General features: G+C 52.0%; 2 protein-coding genes and 1 long non-coding RNA gene across 6 annotated transcripts in view; 2 read left to right on the top strand and 1 right to left on the bottom strand.

Moving 5' to 3' along the window:
• Positions 1-4,009, top strand: part of Rasgrf2 (Ras protein specific guanine nucleotide releasing factor 2) — a 171,145-nt gene extending 167,136 nt beyond the window's left edge. For all 4 annotated transcript variants that reach the window (XM_063245278.1, XM_063245279.1, XM_003479514.5 and 1 more), the window contains exon 27: positions 157-4,009. In XM_063245278.1, coding sequence (XP_063101348.1) covers positions 157-249 — 93 coding nt within the window. In that variant the 3' untranslated portion in view covers positions 250-4,009. The remainder of the gene's footprint in view (positions 1-156) is intronic.
• Positions 3,648-7,224, bottom strand: LOC106025697 (uncharacterized). The gene is made up of 2 exons (XR_001199238.2): positions 6,924-7,224; positions 3,648-5,143 (listed from the first exon to the last, which is right to left on the bottom strand). It is a non-coding gene; the product is annotated as an uncharacterized LOC106025697 (long non-coding RNA).
• Positions 5,867-22,366, top strand: Ckmt2 (creatine kinase, mitochondrial 2). Its single transcript, XM_003479513.3, has 10 exons — positions 5,867-6,070; positions 12,343-12,512; positions 13,322-13,520; positions 14,495-14,590; positions 14,980-15,201; positions 16,520-16,605; positions 17,470-17,593; positions 18,070-18,204; positions 19,814-19,939; positions 22,104-22,366. Exons 2-10 carry the CDS (start codon positions 12,361-12,363, stop codon positions 22,221-22,223), a joined length of 1,260 nt encoding a protein of 419 aa, XP_003479561.1. The 5' UTR covers positions 5,867-6,070; positions 12,343-12,360; the 3' UTR covers positions 22,224-22,366.
• Positions 22,367-24,866: the final 2,500 nt, after the last annotated feature.

Genomic DNA, 24,866 nt, shown 5'->3' on the forward strand with positions numbered 1-24,866 from the left:
CAGGTAGCTCCCAAGCCAAACAGCTTGGTAATTAAGCTTATTACCACAGTAGTGATGTTTTCTTTAGTTACATAAACATTTAAAATATTTAAGAAGAACATGTCAGATTGTATCAGATTCCATTCACAGAATGTCTGTCGCTGGAATTTCTTTCAGGTCACGCAGTATTTGCTTGATAAAGCCCTCATCATTGATGAAGATACGCTCTATGAGCTCTCACTAAAGATTGAACCCCGACTCCCTGCTTGAAGACCTGGCCTTTCCCTGAGATCTTGGTTCGCCACCACAGATGGTGGGACAGACAGAGTCGTGCATGGCATGCATCACACTGCGCAGGGGACAGAGGGAGGTGAAAGCAGGCTCCTCTGTCCGCCAAAGAAGATGGAACCGGAGTGACTTCTGTCTGCAGCCAGAGTGAAACCCAGCTGTGGGTCAGAGACGGCACTTTAGCCTGGGGTGGGACAGGGTGAAGGCTGGCATGGGTCCAGAGCATTTTATTTATGGGACAGTAAGAGGGGGAAGCTGTACATAAGAGGGTAGGTTCCCCTCTGTCCCATGTTCTGTGAGGACTCGGGGGCAAGGACCACCAGAACAGATGCGATGGCTGGGATGCATCCACGATGGCCTAGAATTGAACTGCTTCCATTACCCCTGGTCAAAAGCATCCTCCCTGGGGCCAGCACGCCAGGGTCTGTGTGTGGCATGTGGTGAACTGTCACATCGGAGGAGTGGTGTGACCCGACACCAGGACAAGAAAGAAATGGTGAAACCCAAGTGTACTTGTTGGTGCATTTCCTTAGAAGCAGTGTGTGTGGGGGGGGGGGTGGGGAATTCCAGCCATTGGGTTTCTTGGGGTGTGGGAAGGGACCTCTTTCTGAGTTTCATGAGGCTGCTGCCTCAGAGAGATAGCTGCAGGGCTTTCAGGAGGCTGTGCACCACCTCACCCACAAAACTAAAGAAGATGGAGGCCACAAAGTGCTATGGCAAGAAGGGGTGTCCTGCTCCGTGAGTTTATACAGCTAACACCCACCTCTGCACCCTGCCTGGCTTGAGATTTCTTCCCCACAAAATACTGCAGGACTCTTTTCTGATTGCACATTGGCTTGCTACAAACATTGCTTGTGTTTTAAAAACCATCTTGGGGGATTTTCTTTTGAAAACCTACACTATCATGGGCTGCTAGCAGAGATCTCCCCCACTCACCGGCCCCACTTGAAAATGTTTTGAGATCATCCAGCATCAGTGCAGGGGAAATGGATCCACTCGCCCGGGGGCTGGGCCAGCACAAAGCAGGGCCTGGAGAGGCAGCTGCCAAGGTGGCAGCCATGGAGGAAATAGGGTTAGCTCCCGGTTTACCTCCCCCTTCTCTTCTCAGGGCAACTGCTGCTGCCACACGGAAGGGAAAACAGCACCACATGGTTGTTCCCAGCCCACTGAGCCTGTCTCTCAGAGGCATGAAGCTTATGATGCTGACAGTGAAGAATCCATCTGTCTGGCTGTTCTGGCTCTTTCCTTGCACTTCAATTATGTAGTTAACAGCTGGCTAATAAATCCTCCTGCTGACTGGCTCTTAGGACCCACTGGCAAAGCTGGCCAGATAATGTACCATTTTAGAAGCAGAGAAGGCAGCTTTCTGCATGGCCAGGACCGTCTCTACTTTAAACTTATAGTAAAGTAGCAACTAAGTAAATGAAACTATTCATCACGCGGGAAGACCACCCAAACATCGTTTCCATAACTCCTAACAGCATAACACTGAGCCCAAGGAGCTTTCCTATGGATGCTTTTTCTTTTTCAAAGAATGTTGCTTGTTTATTCTCTTTAGTTTTAAAGTAAGAGGCTGATGTATCAATGCATGGAGTGCAGCATGGGCTGTTGGGTTCTAACAGTGCATCCTCCTGATTTATTCCTTAGTGCTCAGAAGCTGAGGGCTTGAAATAATGTGTCGCCCACACCACACCTCTGGTCTCGCAGAAGAGGAAGAAAGTACTGGTGAGCTTTCCTGGCTCCAAAATACACCCTTGGAAGGTGGGCCAGAACCAAGTCCCATCCAGGGGAGGACCAGGCACTTCCTAGTTCAGGTAACGCTGTTCTCTCTGCCTTGGCATCCTGTGGCCCTACAGAGGGAAGAATGTGACTGTCCATTTTCTTGGAGGTTTGGACTCCTATTCCTTGACCCAAATGTTCCAGAGGCATTGCAGCCAGCTTCTTAAGAAAAAATAAGAGATGCAGGAATTTCCAGGGCTCCTCCCCTTCTGGAGCACAAGTCTTCCCACTAGGGAGCAAGCCTTGGAGCATATTCCTGTCACATGCAGGACGTGCCCCCCAGTGGTCATCCCTGGGTACTGCCAGTTGTGCTGATTTAGAGCATTTAGTGGGTTCCAGGTGGCTGCTTCTGTGTCCCACAGCTAAAGTACAGAGAACTGCACTTTCCAGGGTGTCCCTTGACAGCCTGCGCCATTGTGGGCCAGCCAAGAGGCAGCAAGCAAATAAACTCAGTTTCCTCGAGTCAGAACCCCTCAGAGCAATGTGTGCATCTCTTCGACGTCAGAATCCCTATCTGCTTCTCCTTCCAGCTGTGTGCATCTGTTGAGACACGCAGGCATGCCCACAGCTCCAGCTACTCAGATTCTGTTCTGGTCGGCCTCTTAACCAGGGGGTGAGCCTGGGTTCAGAAGTAAAACCCCATTTCATGCTCTCTCATGAATTGTCCCACTTTGTACTGTCAGTGGAATCATCTGGAGGATTTCAAGGGATGCCTTTGGTTCTTAATGAAGACATCCATTTTTGCTACAGGGATAAATGTTTTGCCTAAGCCAACGTGTTATTTGACAGATTCAGCGTGTACTTTTCCTCGAAGACATTAAAGCAGGAATGTCCTTCTGCCTCAGCATTGAGAAGGGACCCCCACACCAAGTCCCAGCAGCTGTCTGCTAAACTTCAGTGCACCTTAAAGTATTTCTCATAAACAAGTGAAGGTCATGGATGCTGGATAAGTTGGAAGAGCAAAACCCAGCCTGTGCCCATTTGGAACAATGGGGCAGCCTTGAAGTTCTTGGGAAGAAAACTGTCATAAGAGAGGTTATCTTCGATGAAGTTAACTTGAATTAAAGACAAACCATCTTATTTAATGTTTCCTTTCAAAGTTTGATCTTACTCTCCCTGAAAGTCTTTTTAAGTGTAAAGTTTCTTTTATCCAATATGAAAAAAATGGTTAAAAGGTAACACTATGTCAGGCTGGTACACAGGGTGAAAATCAATGAATGAGATTCATGTTACAAATAAGTCTGGAAGGTTCAGTAATGGCAGCTGGATTATTAACACCACTGAGTCTTGGTGATATAAAATGAATGCACAGCAGGTGAAAGTGGAAGCCAATCAGGTTGCTTGAGGTATAAACAGGAGCAATCAGAGAAGCACTCATCTCAGCTGCCTCTCAGGGTTACGGTAATGAAAGGTCTGAGGGTCAACCACTCTTGGACTTATCTGTTCGAGGAAACAAGAGTTAGATATGACCATGTCAAAGCTCTGTTTTCCACATTTATTTAGCATTTCTCTAGAAAGCTGCTACAAAAAAAGTAATGGACTAAGCACCTGGACACTTGAGTTCTAGCCTGGATTCACACCCATGAGCTGAGCAACCTTAGGCAAGTGTCTATACCACTCTGAGCCTCAGCTTTGTCATTTGCAAAAAGGGGTTGAGAGTGCTGGCTGTGCTGTGGACTGTAAACTGTAACGTGCTGTCCCTGTGGGAGGCAACCTCCTCATCCCCAGCTCTCTTCGGCAGAGCAGTTGAACATGATTCTGTATTTGCGTGGTGTGTGTGTGTGTGTATGTGTGTGTGTGTGTGTGTGTGTGTCACATATTGTTTATGTCCAGTTGCTTGAAGAAAATCTACTACATCTGCAATTCCAACCGAGGGGTTTGTGCTGTGCTGGCTACTTGCAGGTGGAGGTGGAGGTGATGCCTGTATGCAAAATAAACTTTGCCTTTCTTGGATGCTTGGAAATCGCATGGCTGCTTCATTGAGCACTTCTCGAGTTCCTCTGCACTGTCTGCTTCTTAGCAGTGGTCTCCTTCTGGTGTTCTTTTCCTTCTGAAATTCACAGGGATAACAGGAAAGGTGGCAGGTAGGAAAATACCAAAAAACTGCATGGACTCAGACAAATATCCTGTAGTCTTGTTCCCCGATGGCACCTTAATCTCTGCAGCTGCTCTTCAGCTCTAAAATACGGTTCCTGTATCTGGGACCACACAGCAGTTCAGCGGGTGGACACGGAGGAGGCTGCCTTCACATGTGTCAGGTGGGGGAAGTGGTCCCAACGTCAGGGTGGCAGGAGTCAGGGCACACTGCAGGGCATAAGTGTGGCCTCAGGAAGGGGACCTCCTTCCCATCAGCTTCCCTCTCCAGGTTTCATCAGCAGGCAGGAGCCTAGAAGCCTCCTAAACCCACACTTCGCATAGAATTAAGTTCCAAGCTCATGGACACCTGTTGGGGAGAGGGATTTTCAGGATGCATCCGTACGAGACATAAAGGGATTAGGCCAAAATTTTAAAAGCTTGCAGAAATGCAGAGTGTTAATCCTCAAAATCAAGAGGGTCCTCTAGCTTAGAGCTGGGTACAGCTCAGATGACAAGATGGGCGAGCCGTCGGTACCCTTCAGGTTGGAGGCCTGACGCTCACGGCAGAATCTGTGCGAGTCCTCACTGGAAACCCGAAGGTCCTGCACTGGTGGCCAAGGGAGCTGGAAACGCACAGCCAAACACCTGGGCAAGATGTCGCCTTTGAGAAGAAGCACAGAACAGACTTCCTCCCGGCTGACTTGTTTACCCTGCCCAGGCAATGCGACTATTGGGTGGTGCCACCCACATCCAGGGTGGGTCTTTGTTGCTGCATGTCAATCATTCCCAGAATCCCCCACAGCTGGGTGCAGTTTATCCATTCACCACAGTGAATGCGTGGGATGTGTGCAGTTCCCATGGCCTGCTCACCTGCCAGAGTAAATGCAGGCCATTCAGCCCAATTTCCACTGTCCACTCACATCCTTGCAGAAGCACAAAATATAGATGGGAGGAGATGGCCTCTCCCTGGGCAAGAAGGCCAGTCTGTAGGTGACACGAGGTCTCCAGGGCTTACTGGATACTGAAAGAAGAGGGGAAAATAGCTAAACTGGGCTTTACAGTCCCAAAGGCTGTAGTTTTTCTTAAAAGCACAATTTTAAAATTCTAATTTTCCTTCTCTCCTTTTTACCTATCTTTCTTTTTACTCTGGAAATCCCTGCTCCACCACGTCCTCTAGCCTGGCTGGGCTCAGAGACAGGAATAAGCTGGTAATATTCGTGTGGCCACAGAGGCAGGCGGTGACCGGGGCCAGCCCCCTAGGCAGTCTCCAGATGGCCGGGCTGCTGCCCAGAGGCCTGGCCGGTCACTGCTATTTACAGCCAACCTTTCCAGTTGGCAGGGGATGGGCTGGGAGGGCTATTTTTGAGCACAGAGGCAGCCTGCAGGCCTTCTGGATGGTGGGCTCAGCTCAAGTGGAGAGAAGACGACTCATCCCGGGCACCTAGGCCTAGACTAGAATGAGACTGTCATCATCCCTGAGTCCAGGCCCCGGACAGTGAGCAGGAAGGACATCCCTGCAGCCCTAGCTGGACAGCTTCCGCCTCTCTGGTCATGGCTTAAGGGGTTCACTCTCTGGAGCCAGAGCCCCAAAGCTGGTGCTCCTGGGAGAAGGGAGAAACAAGGGCCCTGAAGTATGGCTTCTCCCAGGGACCCTGCCTTGATCCTGGCCTGGGCAGCCCAGCTAGGTCTAGGGCCAGCAAAGGCCCGCCTGCCTCTTCAAGGGAAAGGAGACAATTCAGAGAAGGGGCGAGTGTTGAAAGACCCAGGACCCAGGCCCAGTGCCTCAAGGGCACCCAGGGGAACCAGGCTGCCCCCAGGTGGCCCAGGATTGGCCCGGTGTGCCTGGGCCCCGCCCAGCACCGAGCCTCCTTCAGCCCCGGGCCATTCCACTGGCACTTCTTGGTTGTGTGAGTGACCGACTGGACTTGGTGACTCCTGCAGCTTCAAGGTCAGTGGGACTTGGAACCTCTGCTTCTGCTCCAGCGAGGGGACACTGCTAGGACCCGAGAAAGGGTCTGGGAAAGTGGAGGAGCAGGGTTGGGCAGGCAGGGGACAGGCATGGCTGGGGTGGGGTGGTGTCCTAACTCCCCAGAAGCTGTGGTGTCACCTTGGCTTCTGGCACAAGCAGGGCAAATTTGGGGGTAGCAGGGCCATCCCTGCGAGCAGTGCTGCTAATACAGTGTCAGACTTGGGGTAAATGAACTAGAAAAATTCAAATGTTTGAGGCCCCAAGGACCTCATTAATGGGGACCCAATTTGCACTGGCCAATATTATTCTTGAAGATTCATCTTGGAAATTGGGTAGACATTGAAAATGAATTAAATAAGACTTGCCTATTCCCCGGTAGATTTTTTAAAAAGCTTTAGAATTGGGCTTAATGTGTTTCACCTCTGGCAAAACCTGGTTTTATTTTGTTGTTGTTTGAGGTGAAGGTCTAGGACCCAGGGCCTCTGCACCGAGCAACATCCCCAGCCCCTGCCTTTTCCTTTTCTTCTTTTTACTTCTTATTTGGCCACAGTATCTCACTGAGTGACTAAATTATCCAGGCTAGTCTCAAACTCACAACCCTCCTGCCTCAGCCTATCAGACCACAGGCATGCACCACCATGCCCAGCTTTGCATACTTGTTCATGAGGTTCTGTCCTGCAGAAGGGGACCTGGACATCCTGGGTTGTCCTCTTGCTGAGCAGGGCAGAGAGCCCAAGGCTATCTGTGGGGCTCACTGTATGCCCAACACCCTTATAGCTGGGAGGGCACCGTCCTCTGGGCTGCCCAGCATGCTGGGGTCTTGGAAACTCACTGGCATCCTGTGGAGCTGGGCCAATTCCGAGGACGTCCTCCAATTCAGAGGCTGACATGTGGCTGTCCCCAGCTTTCCACCTGCTCTCTAGCCTTGTGGCACTCAGAGCTTGGACACGTGGACAGCAGGACCAGAAATAGTCCTCGGCTAGCACAGGGCCACACAGATCTTCGTCTTGGAGGGTCACTGTGACCAGGGGCCCAGGCCCATGCCATCTGCAGTGCAGGGTCACTCAAGCAGGAAGAGCTGCAGACCAGGGAACTGGGGCTCCAGGAACCCTGCCCGAGGTGTGTCATGTGGTCAGCTGTCCTTCGGCAGCAAGGGCAAGGGGGAGCGGAAGAGACCCTGTCACTGTCAGCTGTCAGCCCATGCTCTTAATCCCAGGCACATATTCCCAGCCCGGAGCCCTGGAACTCTGCCCATTTCTGGTGCAAGTTCTATACAAAGCACTTTCCAGACAGAGCTCTAGAGGAGCCCCAGCCTAGAGGCTGGGGAGACTGAGGCACAGAGCATTGGAGACCCTTCCCTCACCTCCCACCATACTCTTTCCCAAAGGAGGAAACAGTCCCTGGCATGACACAGCCACACCGGGCACCTGGTGTCAGAGTTCAGTAGGTAGTGATGTCCCTGGCTCCTGTCCATGTCAGCAGAAGCTGGCAACTGGGAGGACTCAGGCTTATAATATTTCTGGGCTCTGGAGGAGTCACATGCTCTGAGGTGACAATCCTCTGCCTCAGTCTGCTGCAGAGACCTGTGGCACTCCTGGTTCCTGAGTCACAAGAGCAGCCTCCCCCAGTGATGGGGCTGGTTGCCTGTGCTTGGGATGGTTTCATGGCACACATGCAGAGACTCCTTCAGGAGACAGAGCCTGGGTATGGGTCAGCTGGGACACAACACCCAGCACCCACAACTGAACGGGGGAGAGGCCTACTGTGGTTCGTGTGCTAAGGGGCTTCAGTTCATGGTCAGCTGCTCCAAGGCAGGATCATGGCAGTGGAAGGGCTTGGAGGACCGAAGCTACTTAGGTGAAGCAGGGTGGCAAACAAGGCCACAAAGGAAGAGGCTGGGGAGCAGACACAGATCCCCAGGCCAGGGCCCTGTGACGCCCCAGACACACCCAGAAGTGAGCTGCATGGATCTCCACAGGGCTCCCAGTCAATCAGGTTGACGTGGACCCTGACTGCCTAGGAATCTGAATTCCTAACACTCACCAGCTGATTTTTAAAAAGCATTATCCTTTTAAAATCATAAGCATTACTGTGAGCAATGTCTTACAGAGTTCTATTAAGAGAAATTTAAGAATCTACCTTCTCCAGGTTCAATACCTGGGACTAAGCCTTCTGTCAGCCTGGTGAACAAACCTCAGTCATTTTCTTTGTTCCTTACACACACACATGTATAACACTGCCACACAGTGGGAGCCACTATCCCCACCCCTATGCAAGGCATTTTTCTCTTTTCATCTAAGGATGCGTCATAGACCTACACCTTGTACGTGGAGGGGTTCTTAGCCTCACAGCAGCCAGGCATCCCGAGGTCAGAGTGGCCACACTCAGCACTGTCCTTCTCCCTCTGGCAGGCAGGCTACTTCTGAAATTTTTGCCACCCTGGACATAACAGTGTTCCCAAGGCAGCCTGCTGCTTCTTTCCTTACATAATGGCATTTTATTTCTGCAGGATAAATTTCTCAAATGTGGTACAGGTCCAGAGGCCTCGGACATTTCTTATCTTGGTAGCGGTTCCCTGTGGCCCTTTGTAGAGCAGTGGCTGCAGTTCCCCAGGGCAGGCCAGGGCGTCCCCACAGTCCTGGAAGACCAGAGATCCCTCCAACACCAGATGGAAACCCTGTCAGGCCTCCGGGCTGGGCCTTGGGTCCCTGTCCTCTGGTGGCAGCAGAGTCCCCAGCTTGGAGCACCCCAGTGCCTTGGGGCAGGCGGCGGGCTTCCAAGGCCCTGGGGATGGACAGGACAAGGCTGTGTGGAGATGCAGCACCTAGGAAGGGACAGCATAGGAGTGAGCTGCAGGAGGGCAGACAAGGACAGGGGCCCAGAGGGGACCTCTGTGTCCTCAGAGAATTGGCAGCTTCAAAGGAGGGCCCCCCTTTGGCCCAGGAGGTGCAGGACAGGACAAGGAGGTGGTCTCATTTGGGAGGTGGCCGATGCAAGGATGGAAACAGTGTCCCTGAAGAGAGCCACAGAAGGCCTGTTGGCCACAGAAGGCCTGTCACCACACCCAGTGCTCCCTCTGTGTCCAGTCTGCAGCTCTGTGTGTTAGAGGGGCGGCTGCCTCCTGGGCACAGTCGGCTGAGTACTCCCTACCGTGCTTGCAGTGGGGCCTCCTGGAAGTCACCGGTGGGAACAGTATCAGATGCTAATAGGGTAGCAGCCTTTGAGGACAGCCAGGGCCATTCTGCAGGCTGCCCAGGAGTTAGTTAGCTCCAGAGTCATCACAAATGCAACATCACGGTCATTACCGTGTGTTATTAGTGTGTTCATTTTATGTTGGAGAAAATTAAGGACTAGAGAGGGCCATGCAGACTCAGAAGAGCTTTCTCGAGACAGCAGGTCAGCAGCCGGGACAGGGCCTCTGGTCCTGGCTTCTGCTCACTGCACTGCTCCTGCGTCTGCTTGAGGTCACCAGGAAAGACGCTGGTGGAATCTGGGGATTCATGAACTGCCCTCCTCCCAGTAGAGCCTCTCTTGATAGGATTTGGTGCCAATCCTGATGCTATGACATGGGGAGCACCCCGACTGGGGTCTTTGTAGGACCCCAGGACTGGTCGCACCTCCCTTCTTGCCAATTTAGTGACATGAGGCACCAGAAAGCCTCGCCCCTCCTTCTGCCTCTGTCTGCAGAGTCCTTGCAGAGGCACAGGTCATCCTCACATGACCTCTGTGTGCTGGGCACTGTCCTGGTAAGGAGACTGACCAGCGTTTCCTGAGTCACCTCACTGAGTTCCAGTGCAGAGCAGACTACACTGCTTGTTCCCTGTAATGGGGAAGACTGCGAGAAAAATAAAACTGACTCGCAAGACAAGGCAAAATGACCCTGTGGAGGCGCAGTTGCTGTTCCCTGACCTCTGTTTCTGGGCTCCCTGGGAGGGCTGCTGGTCGGAAGACTACAGAGGACTCCTGCAGCCACTTTCTGCCACCTGCCGTGTCTGTCCCCATCTCCCTGCTCCTTCCAGGTCGTAGGAGCAATCATTGCAGGTTGGGCTGCCTCTGTCCTGCCCCCACCCCGCCCCTCTGCCTCTCTGGTGTCTGTCTAGAAGCACCCCCTTGTGCCCCACAAGGTGACTCCCCAGTGATCTTTCACCTTCTCCAGAAAGTGCTTCCTGGTCCATCAGTCCGACTATGAAGTGTGACCCAAAGACACGCTGGGTGCTCACATTTCCCTTTTCCGTCACAGCAGCAGCCACGCGGTCTCTCAGATTCCTCCCTCGCCCTCAGCACACCCGTTCCGTCCCTTCGCCCTTGCCATTTGCCACAGCAGCCCTGGAGTTCTTTCCTGAGTGTCCTCAGTTGCACTGTCCTGCTGCCTTGATGTCCTGAACAGATGAAAAGCATGGCCCTTTCACTGTCATTTTGATTCTGGGAGAAGCCAGACGCCACGTGGTCTCACATATGGTGAAAAGTGGGGATGATGGCACAGTGTGACGACTTTACAAGCCTTTTGTTGTTTCTGGATGGCACTTGGCAGTGGGGGCAGTCACCAAATTTTTGATCATGTCATGTGAAACATTCAGGAAACAGGCTTCCAGAGCTGCTTCAGAGGGATTAACATGAACCATGGCAAGGAGGGGAAAGGATTCTGAGAAGGATTAATTTTAGTATTTTAAAAATTGACTGTACCATGTATTTCAATCACCCCTTTTGTTTCTGCACTCCTGTCTTTGTTTGTTTGGTTGGGGTTTTTTTGGTACCGGGACTCCAACTCACAAGCTCATACTTGTCAGGCAGGTACTTAGGGCCCTGAGCTAAACCCTCAGCTGTCTTTGGATATAATGATGTTCACAGTGACCTACCTTACCCACCAGACTGCATGGAACCCTAAAAGTCCCTGGAGGGCCGCCTCAGTGTCTGGCCTGGGGTTAATTCCCTGCATTGTTGAGTGATGGGTAAAAAAGGCCCTTGATTTAAATTAGCGCCCCCCTGGCCAGAATCCACACGGTTCCTGTGATTTCCCTTTAGCTGTGTGAAGAGAGAGCGCGAGGTTACCCAGGGTGACGGCTCTAAAGCCCACTAAACCTGGCCTTGTCCAGTCTCCACTGCTGCTCCCTCCTCACAAGGACGCTTGTGAACTGGGGGCTCCTGATAACCAGACCAGCTGCAGCCAGCGGGCTTGGAGGCAGCCCCGAATGACCTCTAATAGACCCCAAAGTCCCGAAGACTGAGAAATAAAGCCGAGGGGAAAACAGTTACACAGGAGCAACTTAAACCCTGCAGGGTCTCATCCTCCTAACTGACTTAACTGGGTCACCCGGGGGGTGATTCTTCCATAGACCCATGTGGCTGTAGTGACCACCTCCAGTGTGACAGTGAGGTGGGGATGCTGGCAGAGGTTACCTTGAGGGCTGTGAAGGCCATGTTAGCTGCAGATGGCCCTGTGGCCCATGACTGGAATAGGACACAGGTGCCAGCATCTCTGTGCTCTTCCTCACCTGAGGGCAAAAGGGCTCCCAATGGTGGTCCCAGCCCTGCAGTCTGAGGCCCCATGCTGCCTTCCACAGGGCCTGTGGTGCTTCAGGGCAGCTCCATCCAGCTTTTGGCCTCCTGTGCCCTGGGCCGGCCACCTGTTTAAAAGCAATCCGCATCCTTATCCCATCTGTGAAGGACAGCTGCCCTCCTCCTGTCCCTAACAGACAAGTACTTCATTGATTTGCTTTCCTGTTTCCCGATTGCCTCTAAATCCATCAGGATGCCTCAAGGAAGGCAGCGATGTTTCCTTTTTTAAATTTACTTTCTCGAGCCGCAGTGTGCAGAGGGTAATGAGCACACTCCCCATGGGGAGTTGGTGCATGGACATAACGCGTCTTATTTGCACCCAGGTGTCGGTCCCCCTCTCATCTCCCTGCTTCCTGTCATCTGCCTTTTATTTTGCTCTTTCCTGTCTATGTACTTGGCTTTGTCCGGTAACAGACACCACACGCTATTTAAGCTTGTGCATCTGATACATTTCACTTAAAACGGTCAACTCAAGATATGACCTCTTTTTTGCTTATTTGTCTTTGTCACATTGCTGGAGAAAATGTCAGACAGTGACAAAGGCTCAGCTGTAGCTTCCCAAGCTGAGTGAAGAAAAAATAGGAATAGAGAGGAAAACAAAGCATACTCAGGGAGAGCCGTGGTCTGCTGCTCTTCTTCCTCCTGGGGCCTCCTGAGACCTGGCTGACCCTTCCTTCCTCCCTTCCTTCCTTTAGCCTCCCCCGAGCAGAAGCATGGCCAGCACTTTCTCCAAGCTGCTCACTGGCCGCAATGCCTCTCTGCTGTTTGCCACTCTGGGCGCCAGCACTCTGACCACTGGCTACCTGCTGAACCGGCAGAAGCTGTGCGCTGAGGCCAGGGGCCAGCACAAGCTATTCCCCGCAAGGTGAGTCCCTGGCTTTGAGGTGTAACCGAGTATGGGAAACACCAGTGTATCCCCAGAAATACCAGCTACTCACAGAGTACAGTATATGTTTAAACAGAAAGATTATCACAGTCAAAAACAGATTGCCATGAGGCTCCCTCAACACTCCTCCCATTCAAAAAAAAAAAAAAAGCATACTCCCCTTCTGAGAACACACTCATCCCATCTCCTTGCTGTTTCCTGCAGCTCTGGAGTTCTCTTCCCAGTGTCTTTAGTTACGCTGCCGCGACAGCCTTGATGTACCGAGCTCACTCAAAACGTTTTCCTTTCATGGTCACTTTGACATTGGGAGAAAAGCAGAAGTCACAAGTGCCAGATCTGGTGAATGGGGTGGATGAGGACCTGGCGTCCTGTTTTTACAAGCCTGCCTTCTCCTTGGGTGGTTCTGGGTAGCAGGACTCCCCGTATTTTTTAGCACAGCTCACAAAGACTCAGGAAAGAGGACTACAGAGCTGCTGCAGAAAGCAGCAAGGACGATGTGATGTTTGTGTCACGCCGGGGGAGGGTTTTGAAGGGGATTCATGGCAGCGTGTCTCCCGCCAAACTACACTTCTTTAAAGTGTAAATGTTCACTGTGTGTTCTGGTCACGCCTGGACCTCCCTCTTCCCCTGTTTACTGAACCATCACTGAAGCTCTTCTGCGGGACCCTTTGTCTTTGAAGCCTCTCACGCTTAACACGACCTCTGGCAGCTCCAGCCAGTCAGGTCTGACCCAGGCCCTTGCCAGTCCCTGCCCAGCTGCCCCTGATGGCCTCACTGTCCATCCCCAGTGCTGACTACCCCGACCTCCGCAAGCACAACAACTGCATGGCCGAGTGCCTCACACCAGCCATCTATGCCAAGCTCCGCAACAAGGTAACGCCCAATGGCTACACCCTGGACCAGTGCATCCAGACCGGTGTGGACAATCCAGGCCACCCCTTCATCAAGACAGTGGGTATGGTGGCTGGGGACGAGGAGTCCTACGAGGTGAGCCCTGGGCTGCAGCCCTGGTCCTGGGGCCCTTCTCTCCTCTAGGGGACAGCCATCTGGCTCCTGCAGAAGGGATCCCAGTTCTGTAGCCCCACTGAGAATGCTTTGGGGACACCCAGGGTGCCCCTTCCCAGGGTCCAGCTCACTGGGGAGGCATTGGTGGAGAGCAGTGGTCCTCTCTGTGATGGGCATCACTATGGAGATGGCAGGCGCCGGTGGGCTGGAGTTGGGTCCACACATTCTCAGCCAGGAATTCTCTTTCCTGCTGCCTGATGGTCTCCCAGAAGCACAGAATGGAGCTGGGTGCCACACCCTGCCTCCGGACCTCATCCTCGGGGCAAGGCCAGTGGCCACCAGGGCCTTCCTTGCATTCTTGTGTGCAGGAAGTGGCTCCCTGGAAGGCAGCAGTCGGGGAAGAGGGGGACCCAGAGTGGACACGATGGGGGCCAGGGACCTTCCAGGGAGAAGTTTCTCCTCTTCCCTGAAGGTGGCTGGAGGCCCTGGATGGACACAGCTGCAGCAGAGGTCCTTGTTCTGCACACCTACGCCTGCTAGGTCCCCTTGTGCTGTAGCAGCTGGGCTTCCTTGTGTCCTGAACAGCGCTTTGGCCTTAGGGCCAGATCATCCTCCCAGCACCAAGCTGTCCAGCCTGTGACCCGAAACGTCTCCTCTCCAGGATAGAAGCCCCCTCGCTACTCTAGCGCAAGACTCCTCGCTCAGCCCTGGGGATCCCAGGAGCCATCGAGATGACCTGGTCCAGCACCCCACTTTCTCCACAGGGCCCGAGGCTGCCCCAAGGGATGAGGGTGCTGTACACAGTACTCACAATTATGACCTCACACTGGCTTCTGCATGGAGGCTGCAGAACTTAAGAGGGCGTCAGCGCCAGCCCTTAGCATAAGGGGGCAAGTGAGGTGCCCACTCGGGCACATCCTAACCACCAGCAAGCTCTAGCATCTTCTCTCCCGCAGGTGTTTGCTGAACTATTTGACCCTGTCATCAAACTGAGGCACAACGGCTATGACCCCAAGGTGATGAAGCATCCCACGGACCTGGACGCCTCCAAGGTAGGCCCTGCCCCTGCTTTCCCAGACCAACTCTTCCCTGGACAAGGGGGAGCAGAGAAAATTAAGAAAGCCCTGGAGTACTACTCTGCTGTGAAGAGGGAAAAGCGTGAGCCATCGTAGGAAAACAGACGCACCTGGAGACCGTAATGCTGAGTGAACTAAATCAGACGCATGAACTTAAATACTGCATGGCTTCTCTTACAGAGGAAATGCGAAGGATAAACAGAGCAAAATAAAAGACAATAGGGAGAAGGGCAATAGATCTTTGCAGGGGGGTGAGGGAGGCTCTAACTAAATCTGTCCTAAAGCTTCCCTTTTTCACCACAAAGTGCAATGGGGCGTAGAGCAGCCTGGCCCCTCAATTACCCCAGCTCCCCCTCCTCCCGCAGATCACCCATGGGCAGTTCGACGAGCGCTACGTGCTGTCGTCCAGGGTGCGCACGGGCCGCAGCATCCGCGGGCTCAGCCTGCCGCCCGCCTGCTCACGCGCCGAGCGCCGGGAGGTGGAGAACGTGGCCATCGCGGCTCTCGAGGGCCTCAAGGGTGACCTGGCCGGCCGCTACTACAAGCTGTCGGAGATGACGGAGCAGGACCAGCAGCGGCTCATCGATGTGAGTCGGGCAGAGTGGGAGGAACCCCAGCCTGGGGCGGAGCCATGGGCCAGCGATGGGCGTGCACGCTTGGGCCCCACCCTAGAACCAGGGCGCAGAACTCACCCCCACCCAGGCCCTGCAGAAGCAGAGAAGTTTTCAGTTAGAAACTGTTCCTTAGACTCAAAGGGAGAGCAGAAGTGAATCTCCTTCTCCATCTGGCCAGTGGCTGGCATCTGATCCCAGCACTCTGGGAGGCAGAGACAGGAGGATTGGGAATTTGAGCCCAGCCTGGGCAACTAAGCCAGACCCTGCCTCGAAATTAAATCATAAAAAAGGACTAGGAATGTAGTTCAATGGGAAGGTCCTGGGTTCAGTCCCCAGTACCACAAGCAAATAAACAAAACTCCTGTCATTTCAGCAGATGCAAATTCCACAGAATACACCCATTCCCAAGCCTTGCAGGCCAGTGCTGTGGTCAGCGGGCCTTGGGTTCTGGGCCACCAATGCCCAGTCTAGTTTCCACCTCCAGCTGGGATGCTTCCTGGGCAGGGTCCAGACTCAAGGCTTGAGTGGCCATTTCAGAGAGACCCTGGCAGGACCCCTGTCTGTCCCTTGCTTTCCTGAGCTGGGTGCAGTCATACTCCAGTGTGTGACATCCATGGCCCTCATGGTGGCAGAGGAGGAGCTGTGCGTGAGAGTTACACACAGCTGCTGGCACAGACTCAGGGCCTGGCTCGGGAGCCCTGCAGGACTCGGCGGATCTGGTCTGCTGCTGTTCGAAGTGTGATGGTGGCTGGATTGCTCACAGCTCTGCACCTCCTATATGATGGAATAATTCCACTCTGTTGGTTTGAGGATTAAAGGAAACTGGAACACAGCACAGAGCCTGGCACTTGCTGTGGGAGAAGTTACTAGTTGCTATTTGTATTTCTACATGACCACAGTCTATCTTTAAACGAAGGAACGAGGATATAAATGCACCAGTAACACTAGAGATGGGAACAGTGACTGGGACAGGCTTCCAGACAGCAGCCCTCACTCTTGCCTTGCCTTGCTGTGTGTGGCGTGAGGCAGCAGCCGTGGTGCACACACCAGTGTGGACACAGCCAGTGGCTTTCAGCCACCACCAGCCTCACCAAAGAGCTTTCTGGTGTCTGGAGCCCACCAAATGGGCAGTACTGCTGGGTCTGGGACCCTGGCGTCCATGCTGATTTGTAAATTCCTGGGGTAACTAGCTAAGAATCACAGTGCAGTAATCAAAATTTGGCTGCCTGGTGTTTGCAGCCACCCTGAGCTCAATCGTCTCTCCTCTCGACTCTGTCCCTTTGGCCTGCAGGACCACTTCCTGTTTGATAAGCCGGTGTCCCCTCTGCTCACCTGTGCTGGGATGGCCCGAGACTGGCCGGATGCCAGGGGAATTTGGTATGGACCCGGCGTCTTCCCACTTGCCATGCGGGCAGAGGATTCCTCAGACGGCTGCTCCCCTAACCCAGGCTGCTGTGGCCCCAGCTGACAGCATGTCCAGCTTGAGCTTGGTGGAGAAGACAGATGCCTTAGAAATCACAAGTGGGTGTACATACGCCCAGTTTCAGAAGTGCACAGGGTGTGAGCCAGTTTGCATGGGTTGTGCATGGAGGTGGGGGGGGAGAAAAAATGTGCTTCGTGTAATTGAAACTCATAGAGAACCTGCCTCCTGGCATCAAAACAAAGTCCAGAAAAGGAAAGGTAAACATGGGTGATTTAAGAAAAACTAAAAAGAATGAATATTCACGTGCATGGGTTTTATCAAGGCCAAGAGTCCTCAGCTCATTTTGAGTCCTGTTCCTCTGTAAATGATCCTGATCCACTCAGAGGAGCTCAGGGTGTTTGTATGCAGCAGCTGCCCAGTGTTGTAGACAGGCAGAGTCTAAGCCAACTACGTGAACTCTCTTGTATCCCAAACACCTTGAGCTGAAGGGGCAGCCTTTTTTGTTTTTCAATGCACCCCAAGATTTTGGTTGAATTGGTGGGGTGACAGAATACTCCTGCTGATAGCAAAGCCAGCTGTTGTTACAGCCGCTGATGGTCACGGGGTGCAGGGAGTGAGGAGTCTTTTCTTCCTCTTGCATACAAATCTGAAGGCTTGGGGTGATCCTGTTCCGCACTGTGGGTCCTGACCTTACTGCATGGGACTTGTGCAGGCTCCATTAGGAGAGCAGAGCCATCTGGGAAGCAGTGGCGATGGAGCCCTCGGGATGGGAGTTTTAATGCCGTGGGTTCTCAGCTCTGCACTGCTCTCCCTGTCAGGCATAATTTCGACAAGACGTTTCTCATCTGGATCAATGAGGAAGACCACACCAGGGTCATCTCCATGGAAAAAGGTGGCAACATGAAGCGGGTGTTTGAGCGCTTCTGCCGTGGCCTGAAAGAAGTAAGACGCCATCAAGAGTCCTCAGTGCACACAAAAAGAGATGTCTCTACTTTTCCTTATTTAAAAAGGCACTGTAGTGACTTCCGAGACGGGGCTCATTCTTTCTAAGGTCCCAACACGGTGCTGGGAGTGGCACTTTCAGCCCAGCACCTCAGAAAGTGTAGTCTGCACCAGCGGTACTAGGGTCACCAGCTGCAGCTGTCACTGCTGAGAACCCCTGTGCTCTCCTGCTGTCTTGGGGTGTGAGAGTGGACACCAGATGGCATTTATCCAGAGCTCCGTGCCTGCTGGGTCCCATTTGGTGTTTTACATGGCTCCTCTGATTTAATCAGACCGTGTTAACATTCTAAGAGGAGAGGCGCATCGCTCTAAAGTACCAGGCTTGTACCTCCCTGCCATGCGTGGGGGCTGGGCAGCTGCACAGTGGGGGAGGGAACCCAGGACCCTGCCGCGCAGCCAGCACTGTCCCCCTGCAGGTGGAGCGGCTCATCCAGGAGCGTGGCTGGGAGTTCATGTGGAATGAGCGCCTGGGCTACATCCTGACCTGCCCATCCAACCTGGGCACCGGGCTACGGGCCGGTGTGCACGTGCGGATCCCAAAGCTTAGCAAGGTAACCTGCAAGGCTGGGGACAGCCAGGGGCAGCGCAGACGAGACTGCGCCTGACCCTTAACTGGAATTTCCGTCCACCATGTCTGCCATGTTCTCAGACTCCTATGTGCTGGGAGTGACCTGGGGGCGTGGTGGGAGGCAGACTTTCAGCTCCCCATGCAGAATTTACTGTTGCTTGGAAGTTTCTGGGTGACACTGAGGCTATGACTCAGGGGACCATGCTCAGAGGGTCACTGTCCTAGGGCATCATCTCTCTTTGCTTGGTCACAGCTAGGCCCCAGGTTCTAATGAGCGGGAAGGGGACCGAGTGCAGGCTGCTGTGTGCATGTGAGGATTTAAACCTCAGCCCGGAAGTGGCCCCTATCCTGTTCAAGTCACTTTTCTTCCCGCTAAGGTACACTACCAGACCCTTAAAGAGGGAGAGGCTTATTTCAGCTCACAGACCCAGGCCCCAGGGCAGGGTGTGGGGCAGAGGTTGGAGGGGACTGAGAGCTACTTGAGGCAGGGTGGACAGGAAGCAGAGAGAGGAGGGAGGAGGCAGGGAGGGGGATGCACCCCAGGGCCCCACTTCTTTCACCAGGCCCCACCTGCTAACAGCAAGGCAGCTCTAAGCCCCCATAGTCCAGTAATCTTCCGGCAGCTCTTGGGGGACACCCAGGTATGAACCCTGGTATCACCCCTCTGCTTGTGTGTGAGCACAGATGTAGCTGGTGAGCAGGGGCTTCCTCAGCCCCACAGCTGGAAGATGACATAGAGGATTCCGGTGGGTCACTAATAGGTCCTGCTGCTGCATGCCAAGTAAATCAGATACTTTAGAAACCATTTTATAAAATCTGCCCCCCAAAAATAGTATGAGAAGTTTCATTTTCCGGTGCTAAGAAGTTGAAGTGGTTTCATTCGTAACAGTGGCACCTGTTACACGGATGATGTCAAACATACCGGGTCAGCATCCCTACCCAAAACACCTGTGGAAATTAAGGATCTAAGGTTGGAGTCAAGACTAGTTTCATTCCAGCTGGGCCACATGCTAGCTGTATGACCTTGAGCAAGTTAATTCCTCCGAGCCTCCTTGCAGCTGTGCGGTGCAGCTTGCTGTGCGCCTAGAGGCGCATGTATTAAACTTAGTCCCCAGGTCCTATGCTGATGGCATCTGGAGGTGGCAGCTCTGGGAGGTAGCATGGATAGGTAAGGGCATGCAGCCCTGGCCCCACAGCGATGTCAGGGGTGGAGAAGGAGAAGGAGGACCCAGGCCGCATGTGTGCTTGGCCTTGTCATGGGATTCCCTCCACCAAGTTTTCTTGCCAGATACTGCAGCCATGCTCTTTCTTGGCTTCCCAATTGTGAACTAAATAAGCTTCCCTTCTTTATAAATTACCCAGTCTCCATTGTTTTGTTACAGCAACAGAAAACAGACCAAGGTAAGAGTGAAAGCAGTTCCTACTCCATTAGGTGGTTCTGAGGCTTGAAAGTTAGTGCGCTGGTGCATAGAGAGAAAATGCTTTATAAGTGCGCCCTGCCCTTTTCATTCTGCGTCATTTCTCAGTGAATAGCCCAGTGCTGGTGAATTGCGTTTGCTTCTCACGACACTGAGTCTTGTCCTTTGTCATAGGACCCACGCTTTTCTAAGATCTTGGAGAACCTGAGACTCCAGAAGCGTGGCACGGGCGGCGTGGACACTGCGGCGGTGGCGGATGTGTATGACATTTCCAACATCGATCGGATCGGCCGATCAGAGGTAGCATTTCTTAGACCTTCCTGGCCTGAGCTGAGGCAGTCAGCCTGAGAGAGGGAGAGAGACACACACACACACACACACACACACACACAGAAAAAGAGAGAGAGAGAGAGACAGAGAGAGACAGAGACAGAGAGACAGAGACAGACAGAGAGACAGAGAGACAGAGAGACAGAGAGAGACAGAGAGACAGAGAGAGGAAACAGAGAGGGAGCAGGAGCCCTGTGTGCTGCCCTTCTGTAACATTCTGTTCCCAGAGGGGGGAATTAAGGGCACAGAGGCAAATGCAGGGTAACCCGGGGCTTCAGGGGACTGGGGTCATACCTGCCTGAGAGCTGTTCAGCACCAGGAACTCTGCTGTGGCCGAGGATGCCAGTGTTCTGTCACTGTGGGATCAGAGGACACATGTGCTGTCACCAGGGTGGGGGGACAAGGAGAATTTTCTCTCGATTCTGAATTTTTCCTGGTCAAGACCACATATGATCGTTTTCCCTCTGACATTCTTAAATACTCGATAATTTCTAGGGTTTTATTTTTAGGGTTAATATGGCAAATAAAGTGTGTTTTATGTACACTATGCTTGGGGGAGCAGGATCCCCGGAATCGCCCAGGCCACGATGATGGGTGGGTGACAGGAGGTGCCCGATGAAGGGTCCTGGAGCTGAATGTTAAGCAGATGCCAATGCCAGGAAGTGACAGCAGCCTAGGACACAGCACAGGGGCCCTGTGTAGTGATGCTGCCCATTCACAGTGGCAGCCACCATCACGGTGTCACTCATACCTTAGTGCTAAGTTCCTGGGTGGGTGTTGTGGGAGTTAGCAAGATGCCAGAAGTGTTGTCTTTTATTTTCATTTCTTTATTTTTAATGCAACATTTTAATCACATCTTTCTTTCTGGTTGTTGTATGTGATATGTAATCATTGCATTCAGCTTGTGAATGCATGAGCATTTTCCTATAATATTAAATATTCTTTCCAACAACACTTTTGGGGCTGGAGGTGTGGGTCAGCAGTAGGGCACTAACCTGGCTATTCAAGGTCCTGAATATCATCCCCAGCACCACAAAAGTACAGCACAATGCAGCAAAGAATAACCTGAGAAACTCTGCCCATCAAAAACACATGGTTTCTAATTACCACAGCATCAAGATAGTCCACCGTCTGATGCTTTCCTGACAGATACTAGATTTGTGTCATGATAGCTGGAGTGATGGCCTGGGGATTTAGCTCAGTGGCATAAGCACCTGCCTGGCAAGCACAAGGTCATGAGTTCGATCCCCAGTGCCTAAAAAAGAAATAGAAACAATAGCTGGAGACGAGAGCCCCACCCCACACCTCACGTGTTGGGGGAGATCAGCTGGATGAGTGAAAAGAGGGGTGCCCCAGTGGTGACTGCTCTCTGGGGAGGGGTGGGACCTCTCTCTGTGGGTGTGAGAGGAGGTGGGAGAGAAGTGGACCCTGTCATGTCCTGAAGTCTGTCCCCCTCCCCACCTTACTGCTCACCCCCAAGTTACGTCATGCATGACATGATGCCTGGGATGAACTAACACCAGTATCTGGAAACCAAATTCTAATATATTTGTTTAAAACAAGAATTTTCAAATATATATCTTACTATCATTCACAAAGTTTCCTGTGGGTAACAAATTTGTGTGGCATAGTGAAAACATGATTTAGTCGCCAAACACTGGACTTGAAACATTTCTTTTCTGGAAAGACATCTGATGTGTAAAGGGTCTTGTCTGAGCCCCAGTGTACTCACTGTCCAGGGGGTTTGCAGCAGGTGGGCACTCAGAGGAAAAGAACAATACTGTGTGTCATGTCATCCTGCTTTGAGACAGCCTTGGGCATCTTCCTGTAGAGGCTGAGGAGGAGGACTGAGATAATGACTTTTGCATATAAACAAGTCCTCACACACAGAGTAGTGACCCTTCTTAACAGAGGAGAGCCTGAGGGCATGCCTCCTGGACCCTCTGTCTCCCATCTCTGGCCAAGGTCTCCTGATGACCCTCCTCCCACAGCCTGCTAGGAAACGGTGCCGGTGCTGATGCCGAGGAGCAGACTGCCACCCAGCCAGCAGATGGCTGGTCTCCTTCTCCCACTGGTGTTCCTGTGGATCAAAGGTGTCTTCGCTTCACGCTAATCTTTTTCTTTCGCTGCCAAGGTGGAGCTGGTCCAGATAGTCATCGACGGAGTCAACTACCTCGTGGACTGCGAGAAGAAGCTGGAGAAAGGACAAGACATCAAGGTGCCGCCGCCCCTCCCGCAGTTCAGCAGGAAGTGAAGAGTCCCTGTCCCCGTTTGTAACTAGTCTGCCTGCTGGTACGACAGACACGAAGCAGTCTCTACTCTGAGAGTTTCTGTAGACTCGGAAAAATGTAAAACTGCAGATCCTGCCTATCTTTACAATAAAACTCTCCTTAATAACTCGGGTCTCTTTCTCTGATTTTTACTCCTAAGGAGGGATCATGCATACATTTAAAAGTGGCAAGAGACAAGAATATTTCAGCACACAGTAAAACTGTTATTTGTAAGACTATTTATTTATACACGCACTGCGATGACCTTTTGACTACATGTTGGGTAGTCCATCCTTTACAAGTCCCTCGTGGACACTACTGGAAAATGAGGAATTAATGATGCAGTTTTCAGGGACCTAGAACGAGGACTATTTCCTGAAAATGTGGAAGCAAGGAAAGTGTAAACAAGTGAGGACAGGGTCCGTACTGCTGTGGCCAGTAGCCCTCACCCATGGGCCCTGGCAGACGCTCAGGCCAGCAGAGGCAGGGCAGGTGTTACAGGTGAAAGGTAGAAACCAGGTTCGCTCTGAGTGGTGATGCAGGCTTGGCAACAAGAATCCTCATGGGATGGGTTTGAGAAAAATATTCGGCTTTATGTGGGTGGGAAAAAATTAGGGAATCTCAGCCAGGTGTGGTGACAAGGCACACTGGGAAGCTGAGGCAGGAGAACTACAAGTTAGAAGCCAGCCTGGGCAACCTAAAAATTTAGATTCTGTGTCAAGTATATTAAAACTATAAAAAAGAAGCTAAGGATGTAAACTTAGCGTGAAGCCCAATACTATCAAAAATAAAGTAAAATGAGGGGACCCAGCATGACCGACCAAGTCCTGCCTATTTATCCCGCCGGTGGCTGTGGAGGCGTAGCTTGGCATCCTGGGCTGGCTGCATCAGATGCTGTGGGAGGGACGAGGTTGTCATGGACGATTTGGCCATGGTCCATTTGTGTACTCAGCTCCTCAAACGCAATTCACAGTTTGGTGTCCAAAGCACCAAGAATGTCGTTAGTGTAATTTGAAAGCTGACTTCTTCCCTCATCATGTGAACCCTTGTCTAGAATGCTGCTACTCTCTTTCATCCTCCGGTGACCTCTGCAACCCGAGAGGCCATGAAAGAGGTGGGAAAAATGTATGATGGAGGCAGTTACGAGGCTTCTCCATCTGCAAGGGGCAAATATTAGCTCGACTAACAGAAATGAGTCCTGCCCTCTATAGGAAGTGGGCACTGCAGGTGAACAGCTAAAGTATATTAGCGCTATGATACAAGTGAAGGGTTCCACCTGTGGGGGGGAGGTTGGCCAGGCTCAGGGTGGCATGTGCCTAACATGGCAATGGCCCTGGGGCCACAGCGCATGCCATAGACAACGACTTCCACGTTTTTCTTCCAAACGAGAAAGCAAACTCCACGTTTTGAGCGCTGCCCACATCCCTCCAATCAGCTGCCAATACGTCATTCTGCCCGCCCCCCTCAGGTTCTACCCCTTGTTGAACTGTATAAAAAGCCCACAGCTTTCTTGTCTGCCTGGAGGGGATTTTGCACTGTACTGCAGCCCTCCCTTGCCTGCAAGAAAGGCCTTCGCTTGCTTGCTTACTTGCTTGCTTTCTTTCCCTTTTCTGCTCTTGCCTCTCTACCATGCCAAGGAAAAACCTAACACTTGTCTTCTGTCCTGCTGATGAGAAGAGTATAACAGGAATGCAGTTGTGCTGGGAATATCAGGCCCTTCTCTAACTTTACAGTGACCAGTTGATATGTGCTAGATATTCACAAGAGGGAAGCACAGTTCAGGACATCATGCCACGGACCCCGGACCCAGCCGGTGAGGATGCGGGTGAGGATGGTATCCAACCAATGCCTAAAGACAGAAGAACAGTTGCGACCACAGGCAGTGACTGGCATTCTGTGTGTGCACGCGCGCATGCGCATGCGCACATGTATGTATGTGTATGTGTGTGTGTGAGAGAGAGAGAGAGAGAGAGAGAGAGAGAGAAGAACTGGTGTGGGGATGAGCACATCGACTCGACAGCCACACTGCTGTCCCAGTCCTCCCACTATGTGACACTGACAATGTTTGGAGTCCTCAGCTTCCTCTCTGTAAAATGCCAACAATTACACCTGTCTCATCTGGAAGGGTTTTGGAGAGGATAAAATGCACTAGGTTGTTTATGCACCAGCAAGGACCATTGTTATACTAAGATGCTAAAAATTAAAATAATTGATTAAAAGATAATTAACAAAAATAGTTACTTAAAAAGGTAGTTATTAGTAATATTGTTATTCTGTACTGAGCTCATTACCCTAGTAACCAAGCACCAACCACACAGTTATAAATTAACTGACCGCGTCGTTCTGCTGTTCTGTAATGCGTCATCCCCCCTACCTTAGTGACCTGTGTGTAATGTCAGCTTTTGTTCCCCTTGTAAGAGACAAATGATGCTATGTCAACCATTGTTCCATTTATGAGAGACAAATGTTCCCAGAATTGGCAGACTAAGGGCTATGAATTGGCTAACCACCCACTGTGAAATGCTTCTTACCTCAAGCAAAGGGGAACAAGGCCCACCTTATTTCTGTTTCTCATCACTATGTACTTAATGATCAATGAGCTAATCATAAATGAACTACAAAAATCA

This window comes from Cavia porcellus, unplaced genomic scaffold, assembly GCF_034190915.1.
Source record: "Cavia porcellus strain 051 isolate PalLab524CR breed Dunkin Hartley unplaced genomic scaffold, mCavPor4.1 scaffold_2, whole genome shotgun sequence".
Taxonomy (NCBI): domain Eukaryota; kingdom Metazoa; phylum Chordata; class Mammalia; order Rodentia; family Caviidae; genus Cavia; species Cavia porcellus.